This window comes from Anabrus simplex, chromosome X (genome assembly GCF_040414725.1).
Source record: "Anabrus simplex isolate iqAnaSimp1 chromosome X, ASM4041472v1, whole genome shotgun sequence".
NCBI classification, from domain to species: Eukaryota; Metazoa; Arthropoda; class Insecta; order Orthoptera; family Tettigoniidae; genus Anabrus; species Anabrus simplex.
The window spans coordinates 166,083,790-166,106,103 of NC_090279.1; the positions used below are offsets into that span (position 1 = coordinate 166,083,790).

At 39.0% G+C, this 22,314-nt stretch overlaps 1 protein-coding gene across 1 annotated transcript in view; it reads right to left on the bottom strand.

The window, feature by feature from the left end:
- Positions 1 to 22,314, bottom strand: part of LOC136886748 (uncharacterized) — a 595,319-nt gene that overhangs the window by 333,859 nt on the left and 239,146 nt on the right. The window contains exon 5 of the mRNA XM_068230940.1: positions 6,364 to 7,112. Within this exon, the coding sequence (XP_068087041.1) occupies positions 6,364 to 7,112 (749 nt within the window). The remainder of the gene's footprint in view (positions 1 to 6,363; positions 7,113 to 22,314) is intronic.

A 22,314-nucleotide genomic window follows, 5' to 3' on the forward strand; every position in this document is an offset into this window, starting at 1 on the left:
CTAAAGAAAAATTCACACTTATACCATGTATAAAGCCTTGAGTTTACTAGAGAGTAACTTTGATAACGAACAAGACAAAACATGCATAACCATGTCGATGTAATCGCTGCATGTTAAAACAGAATGATCTTAGTATGGCACGTGCTCAGTCCCGTCGGGTACAGTCTGTCGGATGGAGACGTAAAGCCATCAGCTGACCTTTTTAAAAATCACTCACGCTGTAACGTCGCGTTATTTATCCGGCCTCGGGCAGAGTAAAACTGGGCCACACCCCACTAAAATAGTGTCTGTAAGGATAGGCCCCTTCAAAATGGCGTCTGTGTGGTTAGGCTTGCCCTCGTACGCAAGGATATGAGTGTGAAGTCACGTTATTTGTCCGTCGGAGCAGACCACTCGATGACACAGGTGCACAACTAAGTAATCCGTTGGATGGAGACGTTAAGCCTTAAGCTGACTGGGCATCTAAGCCCTGTATAGTTAGGCTCCTCCAATATGGAATCGAGAGGGACATCTGACCGTAAAACTAGGCTCTGTGTAGTTAGGGCCCCTCCATAAGGTAGGCGAGCTCTCTTAGGCAAATTTCCAGTGCCCTACTATTCAAGATGGCGTCGATGGCGTCGGAAAAATTCGCGAATACCCATTGCCCTACTAGTCAAGATAGCGTCGGGAAGGGCATCTGACCGTAAAAGTGAGGTGGGGACGCTCCATGATGTTAGGCTTGCTCTCTTACGCGAATCCACATTGCCCTACAACTCAAGATGGCGTGGCGAGTATACCAATTGCCCTACTACTCAAGTAGGCGTCGAGAAGGGCATCTAGCCGTAAAACCGACGTTAGGCCCCTCCAAGATGGCGAATGTTGCCATCGGGGAGGGCATCTGGCCATGAAAGTGAGGTTAGGCCCCTCCAAGATTGCGACCGTGACGTTAGGCTTGCTATTTTTTTTGCTATTTTGTTTTACGTCGCACCGACACAGATATGTCTTATGGCGACGATGGGACTGGAAGGGCCTAGGAATGAGAAGGAAGCGTCCGTGGCCTTAGTTAAGGTACAGCCCTAGCATTTGCCTGGTGTGAAAATGGGAAACCACGGAATACCATTTTCAGGGCTGCCGACAGTGGGGTTCGAACCCACTATCTCCCGAATACTGGATACTGGCCGCACTTAAGCGACTCCGTTAGGCTTGCTCTTATACGCAAAATATGATGTCGGGAAGGGCATATGACCATAAAAGTGAGGTTGGGCCCTCCAAAATGGCGACTGTTATGTTAGGCGTGCTCTCTTATGCAAAATCCGTGAAACGACATTGCACTACTACTCAACTAGGGGTTCAATAACCTTGGGTCAGAACCCGCATAGGTACACTACTAGGGGTCAATGACCTCGTGGGAAAAATGCTGATTCAGCACCCCTTGTTTTAGAACCGCTGTTGCTATACTACTGCTCACAAAGGGTACTTCGAGAATAAACAAATTATCAACTACAGTGTTGATCCGTAACACAAGTAAATTTGTAACTTCCCCATACAAGGACGAGGATAGAACGGAAGTTACAACATAATAACTACAATAGGTGTAAAGCGTGAGATCTGGATCTGGATCAAGGCCATAAGGATGGATCAAGTTTACAAGAATCAGCAATGGGCAAGGATAATTTTCCTGAAAACAATAAGATCACAAGTAAACAAGCTTAAGGGGATTATGAATGGCCTATCACGCTATATGTTAAATCTGCTAATTTCATAACCCATTTTGTCAAGAATTACTTCATGCAACTTAATGATACTTTTGCAGGTAACCTATAAGTGCTTCGTGTACTTACTCTTGTACATATTCTAGGAGTTAAATTTTTCTGTTGCTTTTTATTACAATTTTTTTTACATTCTTGTGCATTTTACTGCAGGTATACAAGCTCTTTCTACCATTCTAGAGGCATCGTAAGGGTATTATAAATGAACTGAGGAAAAACAAAAGTTATCTTCTATAGTTCCTGAGAGAACGAGTTTTCTGAAAAGGAAACTTTTTCAGAAATTGCAATTAAAATTCAGTTGAAATTAAAACTCGCTTTTTAATACAAGCAGCTGAAATGCACCAGCACCGAAGACTTCATCATCTGCTACATTGTCCGAGTACATCCTCTTCCTCCTCAAAGTTTTTTGGCAGCAAAAACAATGTAAGAGAAAACCAGAAAGTGGCAAGAAGGGAACAGAAATACAAATTGTACATGTCTATTTTCTTCATCGTTGTGCTGTTATGTTAGTGTACTATTGACCTTGTGTGTTAATTATCACATTTTATCATGACAAGAGAAAAAGGAGGTTTCAAGAAAGTAAAGAAACAATGGAGAACGGTACTACAGAGCTTGTCCTGGTATATCACAAGGTACGAGTGAGATTAGGAATGAAAGTTCACCAAATACTTCAGCTCCACACCCAGAATATCGCATGCACATCTTAAACAAGAATCACGACTGTTATGGCAGTCCTACCAACTTACGAAGCAAGGTTTACACTAGAATTTAAATCAAATCCCAGCCTTATAGGTTTTGTGGTTCTTCAGATTTTAATTTTTAACTGATCGATGTCTTATGAAATCCCAAAAATGCCCTATGCAACTAATTAAATTAAATTAAATATACTTCCATTCAACCATTTTTAATACATCATACAAAGAATTAGTCAGCTACAAATAATTTCTTTACGTAAAATCCAAAATTATAAATTTTCAAAACAACTGCCATTTATACTTCATTTAAATAAATTTAAATGTAATCGAATAAGCGGTGTTGGAAATAGGAAAACTTTGAAAAAGGAAAAATCTAGAAAACCAGGAAATGTTGTGTAAAAGGAAAACAATTAAAAATATTTAAGAAAGTAATACTTTTACTGAAATAAATAATCTTAATTCAAAATCTTGGCCATTTTCGTTTTCTCTACTGTAGCGCTGTCCGGCATTGTTCCTAACTTAAAATGCATGCAAATTATTTAACCGTAAATATACGTAGTTACTACCATAATTTATATTTAGGAATTTATTCCTATGTTTTGAGTACCCATAACCTTCCTAAAAACTAGGATTTCCAATTGAACAAATAAGTGCTATAAGAGGAAATTGTATAATTACTCCAACTATGCCCCGCACGGTTTTACTTCTAAATTGGCAGTTCGAAAAACACGCGACAATCGCCTTACCTATGTTGCCAGCGCTCTACAAAATACAGCCGCGTACAACGTAATGCTGTACTCAGAAAAGCTAATAAATCAGGAGTGAAAACAAATTCACAAAAACTCCACGCACTAACAACAACCTACATTAAAACGAGAATACATGATTGAGAGTAAACGTAAGTGAGGAAATAACAAATTACTAGTAAGTGGTGCAGGAAGGAGGTTATGAGCTACAAATAAAACACCCCACGGTCGGTGAAAGTAGAGTGGGTCTCGGCCCACAAGTGGCCACAGCTCTACCGTGGCTCTACGCCTCTGCATTCAGGAGACGGGACAGCGCTGGACCTCACGGCTGGCCCCAACCGTCGGCTGTCCTGAGAATGGTTTTCCGTGGTTTTCCATTCTCCTGCACTAAGGCGAATGCCGGGAGAGTTCCTAGTATAGGCCACGGCCGCCAACCTCCTCACCTTTTCCATGCATCTCCTTCACAGCAACAAATCTCTCGGCCTGAGAGACTGCGTTACCGTTTAAGAGGCCCGCCTCCCCCTTCAGGGGAGAAATGGAAACGTTTTAGTAGGTAGCAGTAAACACTCCACTGATCTATCACTTTCCTGCCAATTGTTTTTCCAGAACTACACTGAGACATAGTATACAAAGACGAACTAGGTACACTAACCAACACACTGATGTAAATAAAAATACAACTACACGGAAATATTAAACCTAACTTATGCTATGCTAAACTGTAAACAACGGCATAGTAGAGAGACAAAGGCTATAAATAACAATATAAAAAACAAATTACTGAAGAAACTGCAAAAGATCGCGAACCGTACCAACTACCATACACGCCGAGTGAAGTAGCTTAACCACGTGGTGAATGTACACAATACAGTTGTCAACTAGGCTTTGCGCTCAATCGATATAAATCGATATGAACAACAGCTTTGTATTGGTTGGATGTCTGTGTTTCCATGCACAACCAGCAGATAGAGCCAAAATCGACCAAAACGTCAATTTAGAAGCTATAATATTCACAGGGTGGCGTGCACCAACCAAGAGTAAGTTCTACTTCCGTAGTAAAGTACTCTTGAAGTCAGCATTCGGCGACTTCCATACGAGAGTAAATTACTTCCGAAGTATTTTAGTCCTTTCAGATACTCCTGGACTAAATTACTACAAGAGTAAAATGTTGAAGAGCACCATCTTGTAGTATATTACTAAAGAAGTAAATAACGCACGAATATAGGTTAGAATTTACTCTCACGTCGTGCATGGAGTAAGCTAAGTTTAGACTTGTTGACTAATGATAATATCGTGCCGTATATGAGAGGAAAGACGTTTCAAACGTGTCTATGGATTACTTAGATTATATTGACGATCTCGACGCAGTAAACGATGGGAAATGTAATAGTGCGTAGGCCTACAGTGCGTGAAAGGCGATTGCCGTGTAATGTGAGCACGGCGAGTTTCAGGAACGTTTTTGGTCTTAGGAAGGAATCCTTTACTTTCCTTCTAAATCTACTTGGAGATCACTTACAGCTGAATTCTTGTCTTAATTTTGTTGTATCGCTAAAATTACAGTTGCTGTGTACTCTACGAGTGTTTCGTACCGGAAAATTTCAGTACAGTTGCTGGTGATCTAATTAACGTTTACCGCACAACTGCTAGCCGTATCTTTCATCGCGTGGTTAAAGCAGTAGTTAAGGCTAAGAAGGAGGTACGCCTGCAAATGATGATGATCGTTCGAAAAATAAAAGGATATTCTTCACGTTGGCAGGTTTCCACACGTCGTGGGTGCAATTGACTGTAACTGCGCGCATATTCCCATTTATTGCCCTCTCGGTGACAACGGTGAACTTTTCAGAAATCGGAAGAGGTTTTTTAAAATTATTTTTTCTTTCAGTTTGCTTAACGTCGCACCGGCACAGATAGGTCTTATGGCAACGATAGGGCAGGAAAGGCCTAGGGATTAGGAAGCGACCGTGGCCTTAAGGTAGGGCCTACAGACCCAGCATTTGCCTGGTGTGAAAATGGGAAAATTTCGCTGTGGATGTAGTCCATCTGTATGAAGAAACCGCCATCAGTTTTAATTTTTACCGCGTGTCCATGACTTTCTGCTTTGCTTTTAAGTCCTTCTACAGAATCTTAACTAGCTTTTCACTGCGTTTTCCGTCACTCGAAGCATTGAATTCTTTCGCCACGACTTACCATGAATTTCCTTTCTTATCCAGCATCTTTATGTTGTGTTTCTTACACCTTATATCCTTTGCATAGACCGTCATTATCTCTATTAACAAGCATTTATCTTTTCCGCTTACGTTTTTCCTCCTTATCTATTTGGATTTCTTTAAAGAAGATACACGAACACAGCACTACTCCGCGAGTAACGAACGCTACTTCTGTAGTAGTATCTAAAAGAGTAAATTGTACTTCAACTCTCCGACGTTACTTCCGGAGTAAATAACTCCCGTAGTAATTTACTTCTGTAGTATGGACTTCTTCAGTAAACGCTACTTCCGTAGTAATTTACTCCAAGATGGTGCACGCCATAGCATAGGAAAACTATGAAAATAAGAAAATTCACAAAGATGTGAATATAATAAAATTTTAGAATTAAAGTAAACGAATCTGAGAAAACTATGAATACATGAACAACATAATAAGGCCATAAAATTTACAAATAAATAATAATTAAGCCAGAGTTGTTGCAAATAAACATTTAAAATTACTAAATTAGAATACATTACTCAGACCAATATTTCACATCAACACAGGTAAGGTTATATTTCTACACAGTCCATCGGCTCTCAGCTGTGCGAGCTGGGCTGGTCTTCTATCATAAGAATAGTAAATCATCCAGATTGCTAATACCAATTTGATTTATTTTCAGCACGAAAGTGATTTCTTTTCACTACACATTTCTTTACGAAATATTTGAGAATATTTGAGACGAGAGATTTTGAAGGTCATATTCCTCACGCAATGAGCTATGATGAAATTCGAACTTTTAGTGAATTCCCGTTTGAGAGTTTTGAAGACTCACAATCAATTATTGAGAAGTCTACAACTTGAATATTGGATTAGAAGTTGTTAAAAATTCAACAAATGAACCACCATATATTTTGTAAGTAATAGAAAAACTTTAGCATACATATATATAAATAGAGGGGAAAATAAAGAAGTTTTTGTACTCACTCTGCGTTCGTTTCAGGCGTCGGAAGATCACCGATGGTCGTCAGGGTTAATGTTGACCAATACAATGATCCCAGGTATTTCCTTGTTAATGTAGCGTAATCGCCAGGCCTGTATGGGTACACCCAATCTCCTTGGAAATTCTCCGCTTCCGAAAGGAGGTAATAAAAACAGCCGAACCAGTGGGCTAAAATCAAGAGTATGTGTATTAAATTGACCACCCTCCACAGGTTGGGGTACACCGTTCTTGATTCTACCATGTAGTAATAGTCGTAGACTCGATAGAGTTTCAAAAACCTGGGAAATCTTAAAATAGGTATCGGACCGAAGTTCAACTGTAACAAATCTAACGGTAACAGTGCACTCAAGTCTAAGAGAAACGCCCTCGAGCGCAGGTAATGACCTGCTAGTTTTTTCGAATCGTAAACCATAAGACCCTGTTCTAAATATCCTGTCCTGAACTGAACCGCGACGTCGAACAAGAAAACAGCGTCGCTAAAACTGTCACAGGCAAACCAAAACACTTTGGCGTCGTTTTGAAGTTCAGGAAAGCTTTGTCGCACGATTAGAGTCCACAGGTTATAAAGAACGCACACGGTCAGTACAAACAACCAATAAAAATAGAAGTTTTCGTCTGGATTGACGACAGTTCGAGGAAGGCGTTGTTGGCGACGGCGTCTTCTTCGGCGGGCACTGTTGGTGCTTTGACTATTGGAACCGCCTTCTCCATCATCTCCAGTATCCACAGTCTCCTGAAACAAGGATCTTACTGTCAAGAAACTTTTCACCTTCCAGAAAAACATTACAATTCACTGTATGCCACGAATTCAAAATAATAAAATATCAACATTATTGTATTGTAAAAATATTACTAGACCTCTTTTGATGGCCAGCAAAAGCTAGAAAAAGTGGAAATGCTCTAGAAGGATGGATTAATATGAACAATTTCAGTAACAAAGGACAAACACTTCAAGATTAGTAAGGTAAGGTAAGGGTTATTCTGCCCGAAGGCAAGTCCGAACCTCCGCAGAGGTGCTCCTGAGCGGTAGGATGGCCAGTTCCTTTCCGCTCCTCCATTCCCTTACTCCCCCCCACCAACAGCGCGTGGCAACCCATCCAACTCCTGACCACGCCCAATGTTGCTTAACTTCGGAGATCTCACGGGATACGATGTTTCAACACGGCTACGGACGTTGGCTCAAGAATAGTAAAAGGAGTTAAATGATCTTTCGAAAAATCAAAACTTACCGAACTGCAAGACAGTTTTGTTAAGAATAACACCCGAAACTTCTATCAGCCAAAGAAAAAGGTTTGAAAATTTTTGTAGAAAAAACAAAGCGAATGTTATCACAAACTTAAAAAAACACTTCCAAAATTTAGACAACACTCATTCGTAGAATAGAGAGGGTAAATAATTCAAGAAAATGGTTTAGAAAAATATTTTGTAGAAGGAACTTAGAATAAGATGGAAACAGATTATGGCATCACTAAGAATTTTTACAACAAGAATGCTTATCTAAAGATACTAAAATAAGGCACTAAGGCGTTAAAGGCGTGCTCGGCTCGCCCGCAAGGACGTGGGTTCGAATCCCCGTCAGGAAGTCGTAAAATTTAAGAAACGAGATTTCCACTTCCGGAGGTGCATATGGCCCAGAGATTCACTCAGCCTACACTAAAATGAGTACCAGGTTAATTTCTGGGGGCAAAGGCGATCGGGCGTAGAGCTGACCACTCTACCCCATCATGTGCCGAGGTTAACAATGGTGGAAGCCTTTACCTTCCACTCCTCCAAGGGCCTTCATGGCCTGTACGGAGGTGACTTTGCTTTGCTTTGGTATAGTGGTGAAACCAGAATGTATTTACGCAAATGAATGTCTAGTTCTGAACTAGAGTTTAGATAAAGGGGAAATACTAGGAAGAAGAATGATGAGAAAAAACCTTAGGACCAATGGAAACAACAGAACGGTCGAAAATAAGAAGTTACAACGTGTTCTACCACTCCTTGGTTTACTCCACAGGTTTTCTATCGAGACATTTAAGTAATAATAATAATAATAATAATAATGATAATAATAATAATAATAATAATAATAATAATAATAATAATAATAATAATAATAAACAAAATTATGACAAACAACAAATACCTCAAAGTCCAAGAACAAAATATTGAAACAGTAAAGGAATTCAAGTATCTCGGAGAATGGATTAGTTGGAATTATGTGGAATGCAAAGCAAAGGGATCCAGAAAGGAAAATGAAAGGAAATGTTGTATGGCTTTTAGTGCCGGGATATCCCAGGACGGGTTCGGCTCGCCAGGTGCTGGTCTTTCTATTTGACTTCAGTAGGCGACCTGCGCGTCGTGATGAGGATGAAATGATGATGAAGACAACACATACACCCAGTCCCCGTGCCATTGGAAACAACCAATTAAGGTTAAAATCCCCGACCCAGCCGGGAATCGAACCCGGGACCCAGTGAACTGAAGGCCAGTACGCTGACCGTTCAGCCAACGAGTCGGACTCCAGAAAGGAAATAAACTTGAACTGACCTTCCAACTAACATCAAGAAATCCCTTTCAGGGGCTTCCAAACTTAAACATTATAAAACAGTGATTAAACCAGAAGCACAGTAGAAACACTGAACATGCATTTCAAAGAACACATGGAGAAACTCGAGCTAAAAGAAAGGAAAATTTTAAGAAAGATCATTGGATCAAAATTTCAGGATAATAAGATAATACACATCAAGAAACACACTACAAGAAAACTGAAAACCACTCAGATACTGTGCAAAAAAGGAGGATACATTTTAAGGTCATCTCAGAATGAACTCTAATAGATTAAGCAAACAAATCTTTGATTTCTTCCGTAACCGAAAAAAACCCAGACTGGTTTAAAGAACCTGAAAAAGACCTAGTAGAATTAAAAATTACAGAAAATTCACAATATTAGATGGAACAGCTAAAGTAATAACTAAATACAAGACAAGTCTTGATTAAAAGCCAAACCTATCTGGAAGATGAGACGAAACGAAGATAAGAAAGAGTGAAGAAACAGTGGCCACTAAGGAAAAACAACAAACAGGGAAATGATTGATTCAACGTACCCGAAATAGGTTGTAACGAAATATTATTATTTTTATTATTAATAATAATAATATTAATAATAATAATATCTATATCTGATAGCCTAGGAGACGTGTAAGTGCCGGAATATTCTCCCACAGTTCTCTTTTGTGGCAGTAAATCTACTCATACGAGGGTGACGTATTTGAGCACCTTCAAAATACCACTCCGCCCGGAAATTTCAGTAGTATGATCCCTGCCTCGTAAATAAAAGAAATCGCACTCATATTTATGGGCTTAGAATACGAGAGAACGAGTACAGATTCTTTTGTTGTTTCCCTCTTGGTAGCCTCGTACGATATGTAGCGGGTACAGAAAATGCATTCTTTGACTCCACCCACAGTGGAGAAAAAGAGTGCCAATAAATCGAAATAAAAATGAGCGTATTGTCAAAGGGATGGTAAAGCTCATGAACCGTGAGAAAATGAAGGACATTCTAGAACTCGTAAGTATAATACTATAGTGAATAATAGTGGGCCGATGAAGTTACCTTGGAGTACTCCTACAGTCAGCAAATGAATTGTGAGAAAATGACAGACATTCCAGAACTCGTAAATATAATACTATAGTGAATAATAGTGGACCAATGAAGTCACCTTGGAGTACTCCTACAGTCTGCAAATGAATTGTGAGAAAATGAAAGACATTCTAGAACTTGTAAATATAATACTATAGTGAATAATAGTGGGCCGATGAAGTCACCTTGGAGTACTCCTACAGTCTGCAAATGAATTGTGACAAAATGAAAGACATTCTAGAACTTGTAAATATAATACTATAGTTAATAATAGTGGACCAATGGGGTCACCTTGGAGTACTCCTACAGTCTGCAAATGAATTGTGACAAAATGAAAGACATTCTAGAACTCGTAAATATAATACTATAGTGAATAATAGTGGACCTATGGGGTCACCTTGGAGTACTCATACAGTCTGCAAATGAATTGTGAGAAAATGAAAGACATTCTAGAACTCGTAAATAAAATACTATAGTGAATAATAGTGGACCGATGGGGTCACCTTGGAGTACTCCTACAGTCTGCAGAATAGGTTTCGAAGTTGACAGGATATGACAGATATCACATAATATATTCCTTCGTTCCAACGTTGCACATAACCTGAAGGTACAGGTAACTCCTGGCTACACCATTAAGATGATAACTCCTGTTCAAGTTAAATATCTTCACAGCTCTGTGCGTGGGAGCCCTGCCTTGAAAATGCAAAGATCAGACTCTACAGCGTTGAACAGGAAGTATCTACCATTAACGTGCGTAGCAAATACCAGTCGCGCATAAACCTGGAACACACACACCACTAATGACCCCGGTGACATAACCATTATGAGAGATACAATGTGTTTACGTGGTTAGCCACTTTTATTACTGGCTCTTAAAGGTAACAAATTGGAACGGAATTATGCACTCGTGAAAGACACGCACTTACTCTATAAACACACAGCACTGAGATAAATAAAACTCTGTACTTCACCGCAGTTTTTGATTTTGAATTTTGTGTCTGCATTTTTTGCGACTTCCTACACAATTCAGCCACGCATGTCGGGGAAGTAAGCATCACAAAATTTTTTTCTCCACTTCGTGACAATTTACATGGAAAAACAAGCACAACCGAGACTAGAATCTGCGGAACTGTGGTTCTGGATAAGACTGACAGAGACGAGTTGGACAGAAAAGAAGATTACTATCCAAATCTTGAATGACGTTGATGAGAAACGGACCTTAATTTATTCAATAAAGCAGAGAAAAGCTACATTTCTTGGACACGTCGTACGACATGACACCTTTGACCAGAGTGATTTCGAAAGAAAGGTCCTAGGGAAGAAGTCGAGCGGAAGACCACGTCTCTCATACCTTAGGAACATAATCACTCAGCTGGGTTTTGCTTCCTATGTCAAGATGAAAATGACTGCGGAAGACCGTGGGATGTGGCTGCAGCGACAAGGCTTAGCCTTTAGATAATGGATGGAGTTAATAAGCTGGAAGTAACCAATCAATTAACACAAAACACGTACAACAAGCAATGCCTATCACCAAAATCCTCCGCTGTTGGAAAACGATCAACGAATGACTAAACGTAACCAGAAGAAGAAGTTCTTATATTAATAAAAACCACCTTTTCATTGCATGACAATCCTTTGTATTTGGGATAAAACCATTAATTATATATTATAGATAGGAAACGTTTCGCTCATGCTTCGTGAGCATCATCAGCTATAAATAACTTCATCCAAGGTATGTCAGGGCCCTGACCCCGATATATATAACGTAAAAACCTCTAATAATACATTGATAATTTTTTTTAACAATTTAAAAACATGATTATGTATGATTATATTATGTCTATTAAAACAAATAGTGACCTAATGCTTAAAATGTAAGTCGAATGAATGACATGAAGAAGTTACAATAAGTTGCTGTGAGTGATTGTTCGTATAAATCGATGATGATAATAATAATCTTCGCTCAATGGCATTACACTACTTGTAGTTAAATACAGTCTTTTACATTAGGAGTGACCTATTGTAATGAACTATGATATTGTTTCATAGACTAAACGTGATGAGGTGTGTTGAAATCACATGTATTGGTTGAAAAAAGAACTGTACAGATGGACAAAACGTTGCTTGGATCCGCGTAAAAAAACATATGAGACTCCCTCGCGTTGTATTTCAAATCGTATTATTATTGTGAATAGGTGGTGTATTATTTGTGGGCTTCAGATGCGGAACTGCTGATCTCGTAGTTGAAAAACATAAATCGGGTGTGCCCTCACGTGTGTTCACCAATGTTTGTACTGGCTCTGCCAACTCTGATTTGGTTTCTTCTCTGAAACGTGCCTCCTCAGAAATAAGTTCATAATTGTCTGTTCCTTCAAGCCAGCCAGGTTCCCCCTTGATCTATATTTTCTTATCCATTTCTCACAAAAACAGAAATATTTACATGAACACAAGCACTGAATGTCTGTTGGAATGTAACGCACTACCTCATGACATGTGATGTCGACTTGAAGAAGAAACTGGCATTCAGCAGTCAAAATAGTGTTAAATTAAAATTCCTACAAATGGTAGCTGAGGTGGTTAGACGTTCTATTTGCAGTGAAATGTGAAGAAATTACAATTCTTAATAAGGCGAACCGTACAGAAATAACGTAGTTAAAGGCATAAAACTGCACAAATTAATAACTTGCAAATAAACTTAACCATGGTGATACCAGCTCAAGATGTCCGTTTCAGTTTTTCCCCCTCTAGGTCTCTTAAAAACAAGAGCCAAATAAGTGGCCAGATTAACTTTAACAACTGTGTATTTTGTGGTGCCATCTCTTGACGTCCTAAAAAATCAACAGTTCTAGCCCTTCAGGAAAGCAACTCAATGTTGAAAACATCCTAGGGATATGAGCTACGAATTTTAGGTAAAAATATAATTCTTTTCTTAATCATCGTTATCCGGTCGATTAAATTGCTTGCCTTTTTGTACCACTACGAGCGCTAATGTGAGTCGATGCATTGTTACACTTAAGTACCACTACGAGCGCCAATGTGAGTCATTGCATTGTTACACTTAAGTACCACTACGAGCGCTAATGTGAGTCAATGCATTGTTCCACTTAAGTACCACTACGAGCGCTAATGCGAGTCAATGCATTGTTTCACCGTAAGTACCATTACGAGCGCTAATGTGAGTCAATGCATTGTTTCACTTAAGTACCACTACGAGCGCTAATGTGAGTCAATGCATTGTTTCACTTAAGTATCACTACGAGCGCTAATATGAGTCAATGAAAGGTTTCATTTAAGTACCACTACGTGTGCTAATGTGAGTCAACGAAGACTTTTAATTAAGTACCACTACGAGCGCTAATGTGAGTCAATGCAGAGTTTCAATTAAGTACCACAACGAGTGCTAATGTGAGTCAATGCATTGTTACACTTAAGTACCACTACGAGCGCCAATGTGAGTCAATGCATTGTTTTCACTTAAGTACCACTACGAGCGCTAATGTGAGTCAATGCATTGTTTTCACTTAAGTACCACTACGAGCGCTAATGTGAGTCAATGAAGAGTTTCACTTAAGTATCACTACGCGCGCTAATGCGAGTCAATGCATTGTTTCACATAAGTACCACTACGAGCGCTAATGTGAGTCAATGCATTGTTTCACATAAGTACCACTACGAGCGCTAATGTGAGTCAATGCATTGTTTTCACTTAAGTACCACTACGAGCGCTAATATGAGTCAATGAAGAGTTTCACTTAAGTATCACTACGCGCGCTAATGCGAGTCAATGCATTGTTTCACATAAGTACCACTACGAGCGCTAATGTGAGTCAATGCATTGTTTCACTTAAGTACCACTACGAGCGCTAATGTGAGTCAACGAAGAGTTTTAATTAGGTACCACTACGAGCGCTAGTGTGAGTCAATGCAGAGTTTCACTTAAGTACCACTACGAGCGCTAATGTGCGTCAATGAAGGGTTTCAACACGGCCGACTTGATGCGTCGCTCTAGCTAGCTCCTTACCGGCCTTGACAATCGGGTCCAAGCTCTGTAATGGGAGTAGTTACACAGCTCGACACGTAGCGCTGGCGGCCGACCTATTTGCGGTAGAAATGCATACTTCTTTATGGAAAATATATTTACTTTGGTTGCCGATTTATCGTAATTTAGAGCTATGGAGAGTGTTACATGGGTTAATACTGTAAAAATGATTAATCTAAAGGTTACTTTCATTGATATTTGCCAAAATGATGTCGTGAAATGAAACTGCAGGGAGATGACTTAGTTCAGCTGACGTTCTGATAGTGACTCCGATTGCCGATGTATTTTAATTTAGGGAATAAAATAGTATGTTACATTGACTAATATTGTTAAAATGATTAATCCTAAAGGCTACTTTCATTGATATGTGCCAAAACAACCTCGTGAAATGAAACTGCGGAGGATGGAGTAGTCCAACTGACGTTCCTTAATTGTGAGGAATAATAGTAATCGTTTTTATTATCATGGCATTTAGATACATAGCAGAATTTACCACAATGCTTTTGTCTTCTGATGATAATATTGAGATTAAGAGTCATTGTTCAATTAGAGTTTTAAAATTCTTCAAGCGCTGCTCTCAGGAAGGGGGCTGGACAAAACATAAGAGTCTTACTTTTTCCATATTCGTTGTATGCAGAACACAAATATTTTCACTCAAACATGTTAAAAAGTTAATTTCAATATATATATAGTTTCAGATTACATTTCATTCATACTTTTCACTAGAATATTAAATACCGGGCAAGCTGGCCATGCTAAATTCAGACAATAAATTTTACTTGAAATGCAGTAGGGTGGAACAAGTTGGCCGCGCGGCGTGCAGCTGTGAGCTTGCATCCGGGGTATAGTGGGTTCGAACCCCACTGTCAGCAGTTCTGGAGATGGTTTACCGTGGTTTCCCATTTTCACATCAGACTGTACCTTAATTAAGGCCACAGGCGATTCCTTCCCACTGCTAGACTTTTCCTATTCCACCGGCGTCATAAGACCTATCTGTGTCGGTACGACGTAAAACAAATAGCGAAAGAAGAATTTTAAATAAAAATTCAGTGATAGAAAAGTATTTTGAGTAAATCAATTGTAAAGTGTTCTCTGCTCGATGTTGATTAAGCTTGTTGTCTAAAGGGGCCTAACATCTAGGTCATCGGCCCCATTGCTCAGGTAACAACACTTCATACGTTGGCCTTACCGTCATAGCAGTAGTGATTCTTACTTGTCAATGTTTAAATGTTAAAGTTCAGATTATCTTGAACAAAAATATGTTGTGTTGCTGTCATATACGACAAATACGGCAAATACGACACCGCCTAAAAGATTATTCTGTGAAAGAAAATTCATGGGTAAAAAATACCTGATTAGCGTGATTAGCGGCTACTCACGGAGGCCCGGGTTCGATTTCTGGCCCTGCCACGAAATTTCAAAAGTGGTACGAAGGTTGGAACGGGGTCCACTCAGCCTTGGGAGGTCAACTGTGTAGAGGATGGTATCGATTCCCACCTCAGACATCCTCGAAGTGGTTTTCCATAGTTTCCCACTTCTCCTCCAAGCAAATGCCACGATGGTAACTAACTTAAGGCCATGGCTGCTTCCTTCCCCCTTCCTTGGCTATGCCTTCCAATCTTCCCATCCCCAACACAAGGCCCCTGTTCAGCATAGAAGCTGCGGCCGCCTGGGCGAGGTACTGGTCATCCTTCCCAGTTGTATCCACGACCCGCAGTCTCACGCTCCAGGATACTACCCTTGAGGTGGTAGAGGTGGGATCCCTCACTGAGTCCGAGAGAAAAGTCAACGCTGGAGGGGTAAACAGAGTAAGAAAAAAGAAAGAAAGGAAGAACGAAGGTAAATACCCGACGTAGATACAGAAAACTAAGACGAGAGTGTTACCTGCTTTTTAGCCACTCCGTAGTTTTGTCCTGGTCTACAGAGAATTCGTGAAATGATGGTGTCCCTTCGCTTTTTTTTCCTGTTCGGAATACAAAAAAGGCACACAGCAATATATATTCGAATATTTCCTAACACAGTTAAAGAAAATCAAATCAACACACCATTAAAAACGAATTAGCACATAAATTAAAATCCTTGTTCAGGACGAAGTTACAGCGAGAAATCACTTTGTTCTTCTTTCCATAAAATTTCTGCTCGAAGTACGAAAAGGTGCACAATAATGTCTCAAATTCTAAGATTTGTAAACACAATTTAAAAAATATAATCACCGCACTACACAATAAAAAATAAACTCACTAGCGCATAACTATCAGATCTCATTATCAAGTCAATAAGCACCTCATTGCGAAAACATTGCCAACATTTACGACAGCAAAACCAAAAAATAAAACTGGAAATGCGGCAATTTGCGGTATACAGCTTTCTGTCAGTGGGTAGTAGGCCAGCACTCCAGCGGCATTATGGTGAAACTTTCCAATTACTGTTTTATGCTGGGCTTCACAAGCGATTGTCAAGGCCGGTATAAGGAGCGCAGCGAGGTATCCAGTCGGCCGTGGTTTCAATGCATTGTTACACTTAAGTACCACCACGAGCGCTAATGTGAGTCAATGAAGAGATTCCAATAAGTACCACTACGAGCGCTAATGTGAGTCAATGAAGAGATTCAATTAAGTAGCACCACGAGCGCTAATATGAGTCAATGAAGAGATTCAATTAAGTACCACCACGAGCGCTAATGTGAGTCAATGAAGAGATTCAATTAAGTACCACTACGAGCGCTAATGTGAGTCAATGAAGAGATTCACTTAAGTACCACTACGAGCGCTAATGTGAGTCAATGAAGGGTTTCAGTGCATTGTTACACTTAAGTACCACCACGAGCGCTAATGTGAGTCAATGAAGATATTCCATTAAGTACCACTACGAGCGCTAATGTGAGTCAATGAAGAGATTCAATTAGGTACCACTACGAGCGATAATGTGAGTCCATGAAGAGTTTCACTTAAGTACCACAACGAGTGCTAATGTGAGTCAATGAAGAGTTTCAATTAAGTACCACAACGAGTGCTAATGTGAGTCAATGAAGAGTTTCAATTAAGTACCACAACGAGTGCTAATGTGAGTCGATGCATTGTTACACTTAAGTACCACAACGAGCGCTCATGTGAGTCAATGAAGAGATTCCAATAAGTACCACTACGAGCGCTAATGCGAGTCAATGAAGAGATTCACTTAAGTACCACTACGAGCGCTAATGTGAGTCAATGAAGAGATTCAATTAAGTACCACCACGAGCGCTAATGTGAGTCAATGAAGAGATTCAATTAAGTACCACTACGAGCGCTCATGTGAGTCAATGAAGAGTTTCATTTAAGCCTTTATAACTACATTCGCTGTGGAATTTTGCAAAAGAAAATAAAGAAACCGCCTGAGTGTATTGAACCCAGGAACACATTACAGAAAGAATTATGCAACCAAGTTAGTTTGCCTAGGATTTGAATAAAAACGGGTAAAGAAACAAGCGATTTTAGGTTGTTTTTCCGGAACTGTATTTAGGCCGGAAGTGATTTTCGAAATGTGTTTTCTGAGTTTGATAGAGCTATTCAAGACTCATAATTTGAAACGTTTTCGTGCCCCTTAGCCATTCAACTTTCAGCACAATTAAGGAAATTGCTTAATGTTACGTTTTTCGTAGTATGGTAACCACTATTTTGCCTGCTAAGACATGCTTTCAGCATTAAAACAATTATTTAAGTCTTCGAGGGTTCCTGTCTTATTTTTCATTACAGCTTTTTGATAGAATGTAGCAATATTCTTTGAAAAATCAACCAAGTTCCGTGATTGCTCTGAGCTGCGGATTACTTACTTCAACAATCGTGTGCACCGTAGTTTCCTAGTACTCTTTGCTCCTTAATTCTAAAACGATGTATTTATTACGTATTTGTTCATTCTGTTTATTCCAACCTGTAAAAGACTTCCTTTTAGCCTCAGATTGCAGCAATTGGCAAGTCTGCTCTCAAAATTTTAAACTCAACTTCAACATTAATGGAAATCATAACTACATGCTTAAGGGGGACTCACACATTTGAACATAGAAAAATGGGGTGTATTAAACTTTTCCCCGCAACAATGGAAATCAATAATATCAGGAACGCATTATAGTTTAATAATATGCCTACTAATTTAGAAATTATATAAACCTATGCCATTATATACTCATTAATTATTCAATATGTCGGTGTATCATGACCACTATTTACTTCATAATTTCCAAAGACATGAATATTTTCCGATAATTTTTTAAAATTAGGTTCAGTAATATTATAGCTAAACGTACAGTAGAAGCAGTGAAGTCCATCAAGTAGAAATGTTTTTTTTTTCATGAAGTAATTTCCAATTGTCAATTTTTCATTAATTTTCATTTGGAAATGGTTTTTTAAACTTAACCAATAATTCACGTATATCTTATTCTTCTCTCTCAATGTACGCTCATGGAAACTTTCATCTTAATATTTTAATACTTTCAGATTTATGAGGGAAACGGTTCTGAAAATCAAAAGTTATAAGAAACGAGCAACATTATCACCGATAAAGGTCTTGATTGGATGACAGAGCGTCACATTCTTGGTCATAACTCCGAAATGATTGGAGTTACTAACAAACATTTTGCACTGTTATAAAGAGTAAATTTCAATTTTAAATAAAGAAATTGAAAATTTAATTTTCGATCGGTCAAAGGCGTCGGTCCCCTTTTAATAGTAACAACTGTTGCTAGTTTATGAGGTTTTACCACGTCAGCATAACGTAGCTTTCCCGATGACTGTAAACATGGTACAAGAACAATCGCTGAATGTAGCTAGGATTAATTTGGGAACTCCGTGTTTCTCTGATGGTCATATTCAGGGTTGGAACTTGGAGAAATTTATATACGTACGCTCCTACTACTGTGACACGTAATACTGATTGTCCTACGGCACTCGATTAATGATTTCACAGGTAGAAAAATGTTAAAGAATCGATATAAATAATTCACATTAATTTCAAATATTACTAAACTGTAGAAAAAATGTAATTCAATTTCTATTTGTCGTGTATTTTAGAGTGATTCTTGACATAATATTACATTATATTACCACGACACTTCACGTGTATTATTTCATTAATTCGAAATTTTGCAAAAATACATCCGAGTGGATATTAATGAACAACACGATACATTGCGAGCCGAGCCCGTGCGAAACTCTATCTCTGAATACGTTTCGTGATTTTGGGAAATTTGTCACCGCAGCGCGATGTTCAGCTGATTCTTGTTCTTCATATTCTTATTAGCATTTATCACACTTAATTGAAGGGTCTGCTGTTCTGCACTGTCTTTTCCACTTGATGCGGTCTTGTACATAGCTTTTTACAATTTGTTCTACGTCGTACCGACACAGATAGGTCTTACGGCGACGATGGGATGGGAAAGTCCTAGTAGTGGGAAGGAAGCGGCCATGGCCATAATTAAGGTACAGTCCCAGCATTTGCCTGAAGTGAAAATGGAAAACCACGGAAAACCATCTTCAGGGCTGCCGACAGTGGGGTTCCAACCCACTATCTTTCGGATACAAGCTTACAGCTGCGAGGCCCACGACCAATTTTCCTGGTTTGTACATCTTCAGGAAAGTCCTTCGCCACATGCATGTCTTCCTGCAGAGTGTCGAGCCAGCGCTCCTTTGGTCGTCCTCCTGTTTCGGGGCCCTCAGGACTTAAGTGTAATCTCCTTCTCGCAACTGGATAACCGTTTCTGCGTAGCACGTAGCCATACGATCATAAGCGTTTCTCTGGCAGTTTCTCAGGTATTTGGGCTACACCAAATGCCATCCGAACATCCTCATTTCTGATGTGATCCAGTGTAGTGAGTCCTACTGGAGAGTGAAGAATCTTCATCCCCATGACATGCAGCTCTTGTACGTGTTGCCTTGTAACTGGCCGACACTCAGTTCTGTACAGTGTAACTGGTCTAATGATGGTTCTATAGATTTTGGATTTCAGATATATTGGCACCCTCCGATCTATAAGGACTGCTGTGTCTTGGCGCCATTTCATCCAGGTAGCATTGATTCTGCTTTGAACATCTCGGAGCGTGTCACCATCCGATTGAATAAGTGCTGCACGATATTTAAACCGAGATGTTTTGAGATCTCAACGCCATCCATGTCAAGTGACCAATCACTTTGTACATCACACTCTAGGTATTCAATGTTCCTGACGTTAAGACGCAGATCGTATCTGTCCAATGAGATTTTCCAACACTCACAAACGTTTGATTAAATATCGCTATTCACCCGAGAAAATATTATTTGGCAAATTGAAATTGGACAGTGCCTTCTTGAATTTTACCACGCACCCAAAATTGAACCCTAGTTAGCTGTGCAATCTAGGATACCTGTTCCACCAAGCACACCAAGTCACGTAGAGTTAAAGTGACATTGCTCCAAACCTGAACGAATGAAATTCATCAGCAACATCCTCTGAAGATGATTGGCATCAGATACCGAGGACGAAGAATTGTCTACAATCTGTATAAAAATCAGTCTGCAGTGATAAGAATAGTGGACTTTGAAAAAGAAGCAGCAGTCCAGACAGGACTGAGGAAAGGCTACAGTTTGCCCCCTCCTTATCAATGTATATATAAGAAGGTGCAGAAAAGGAAATCAAAGAGGAATTCGGAAAGGAAATCACAGTCCAAGGAGAGAAAATGAAGACCTTAAGATTTGCCGATGCTTTTATCTGAGACTGCAGACGATCTAGAGAAATTGCTGAATGGTATGGTCAGAGTGTTAGATAAGGAGTGCAATGTGAAAATAAATAAGTCCAAAACACAAGTAATGGATTAGGAAATGAAGTCTTAAAGGAAATAGATGCATATTGTTGCTTGGGTAGTAAAATAACATAAAATGCAGACTATCACAAGAAAGGAAGAGCTTCCTTAAGAAAAGAAATCTGCTGACTTCGAACACTGATATTGAAATTAGAAAGATGTTTCTGAAGACTTTCGTTTGGAGCGTGGCACTGCATGGAAGTGAAACTTAGACGATAGCTAGCTCAGAAAGAAAGAGAATAGAAGGTTTTCAAATGTGGTGTTATATAAGAATGCTGAAGGTGAGATGGATAGATCGAATCACGAATGAAGAGATACTGAATATAATTGGTAAGAGGAGATCGGTGTTGCTGAATTTGACGGGAAGAAGAGATAGAATTATATGGCACATCTTAAGACAAACAGGACTTGTTCAGTTGGTTTTTGAAGGAAGTGTAGGCGGTAAGAACGGTAGGGGTAGACCAAGGTATGAATATGACAAGCAGATTAGAGCAGGTGTAGGATGCAGCATTTACGTAGAAAAAAAAGTTAGCACAATATAGTGTGACATGGAGATCTGCTCCAAACCAGTCTATGAAATTAGGACAACAACAACAACAACAACAACAACAACAACAACAACAACAACAACAACAACGACATCCTCTCCTGTGAAGGACTTAAAATCCTACCGAATGTCTTTACGGTAACACCACCTAAGTTGCACCCTAACCTACCGACCAGATTATAAGATATTATCACATTAAAAGGGGAGATAACTAAATAAAAAATACTCACGAGTGGAATTACAACATAAATCGGTATAGAAACATGAAAAGGTTTCCATACTCCTGTGTATTCTTTGTTATAAGAATTTGAACGCAATTTTCTTATAAACATCTTTATATGCATACTTTATTGAGAATCTGCTCTATTCTACTCAGAACAGAATGGTCGTGGTTATGATATTGCACTGAAACTTCCATGATGTTTGCTATTTTGATGCAATCTTATAGTCGATGAATAAGAAAAGATCTAGTTATTATTTGACTTCTAGATGTTTATTTAAAACATGCAATTCCATCTAATGATATCCCTTGACTGTTTATAAATTTTATTCCAGGTTATCATTTCTTGAATCCTACGCAAGCTCTTTGAGATTGTGTACGAACTTTGAGTGAAATGGTCAACTTATCAGGAGAACAAGGAGACTGAGATTGCATGAACACAAGGAAATCATCAAAATACATGAAGCCGGTGCATTGAACGAAGAATATAAATTTCAACCTCATTTTACAGAAACTTGAATTTTAAGTCATAATAAAAATACGTAACATTTTTAAAAACTAACAGTGAGTATTGTATGAAATAAGGCCTTTATACAAATTAAATCCAATTAGAATTACTATTCATTAAAATATTTCACAATATCTCGTGATGAGTTTAAGTAATCGCATAATGATTTCTGAAAAATATTATTTTTG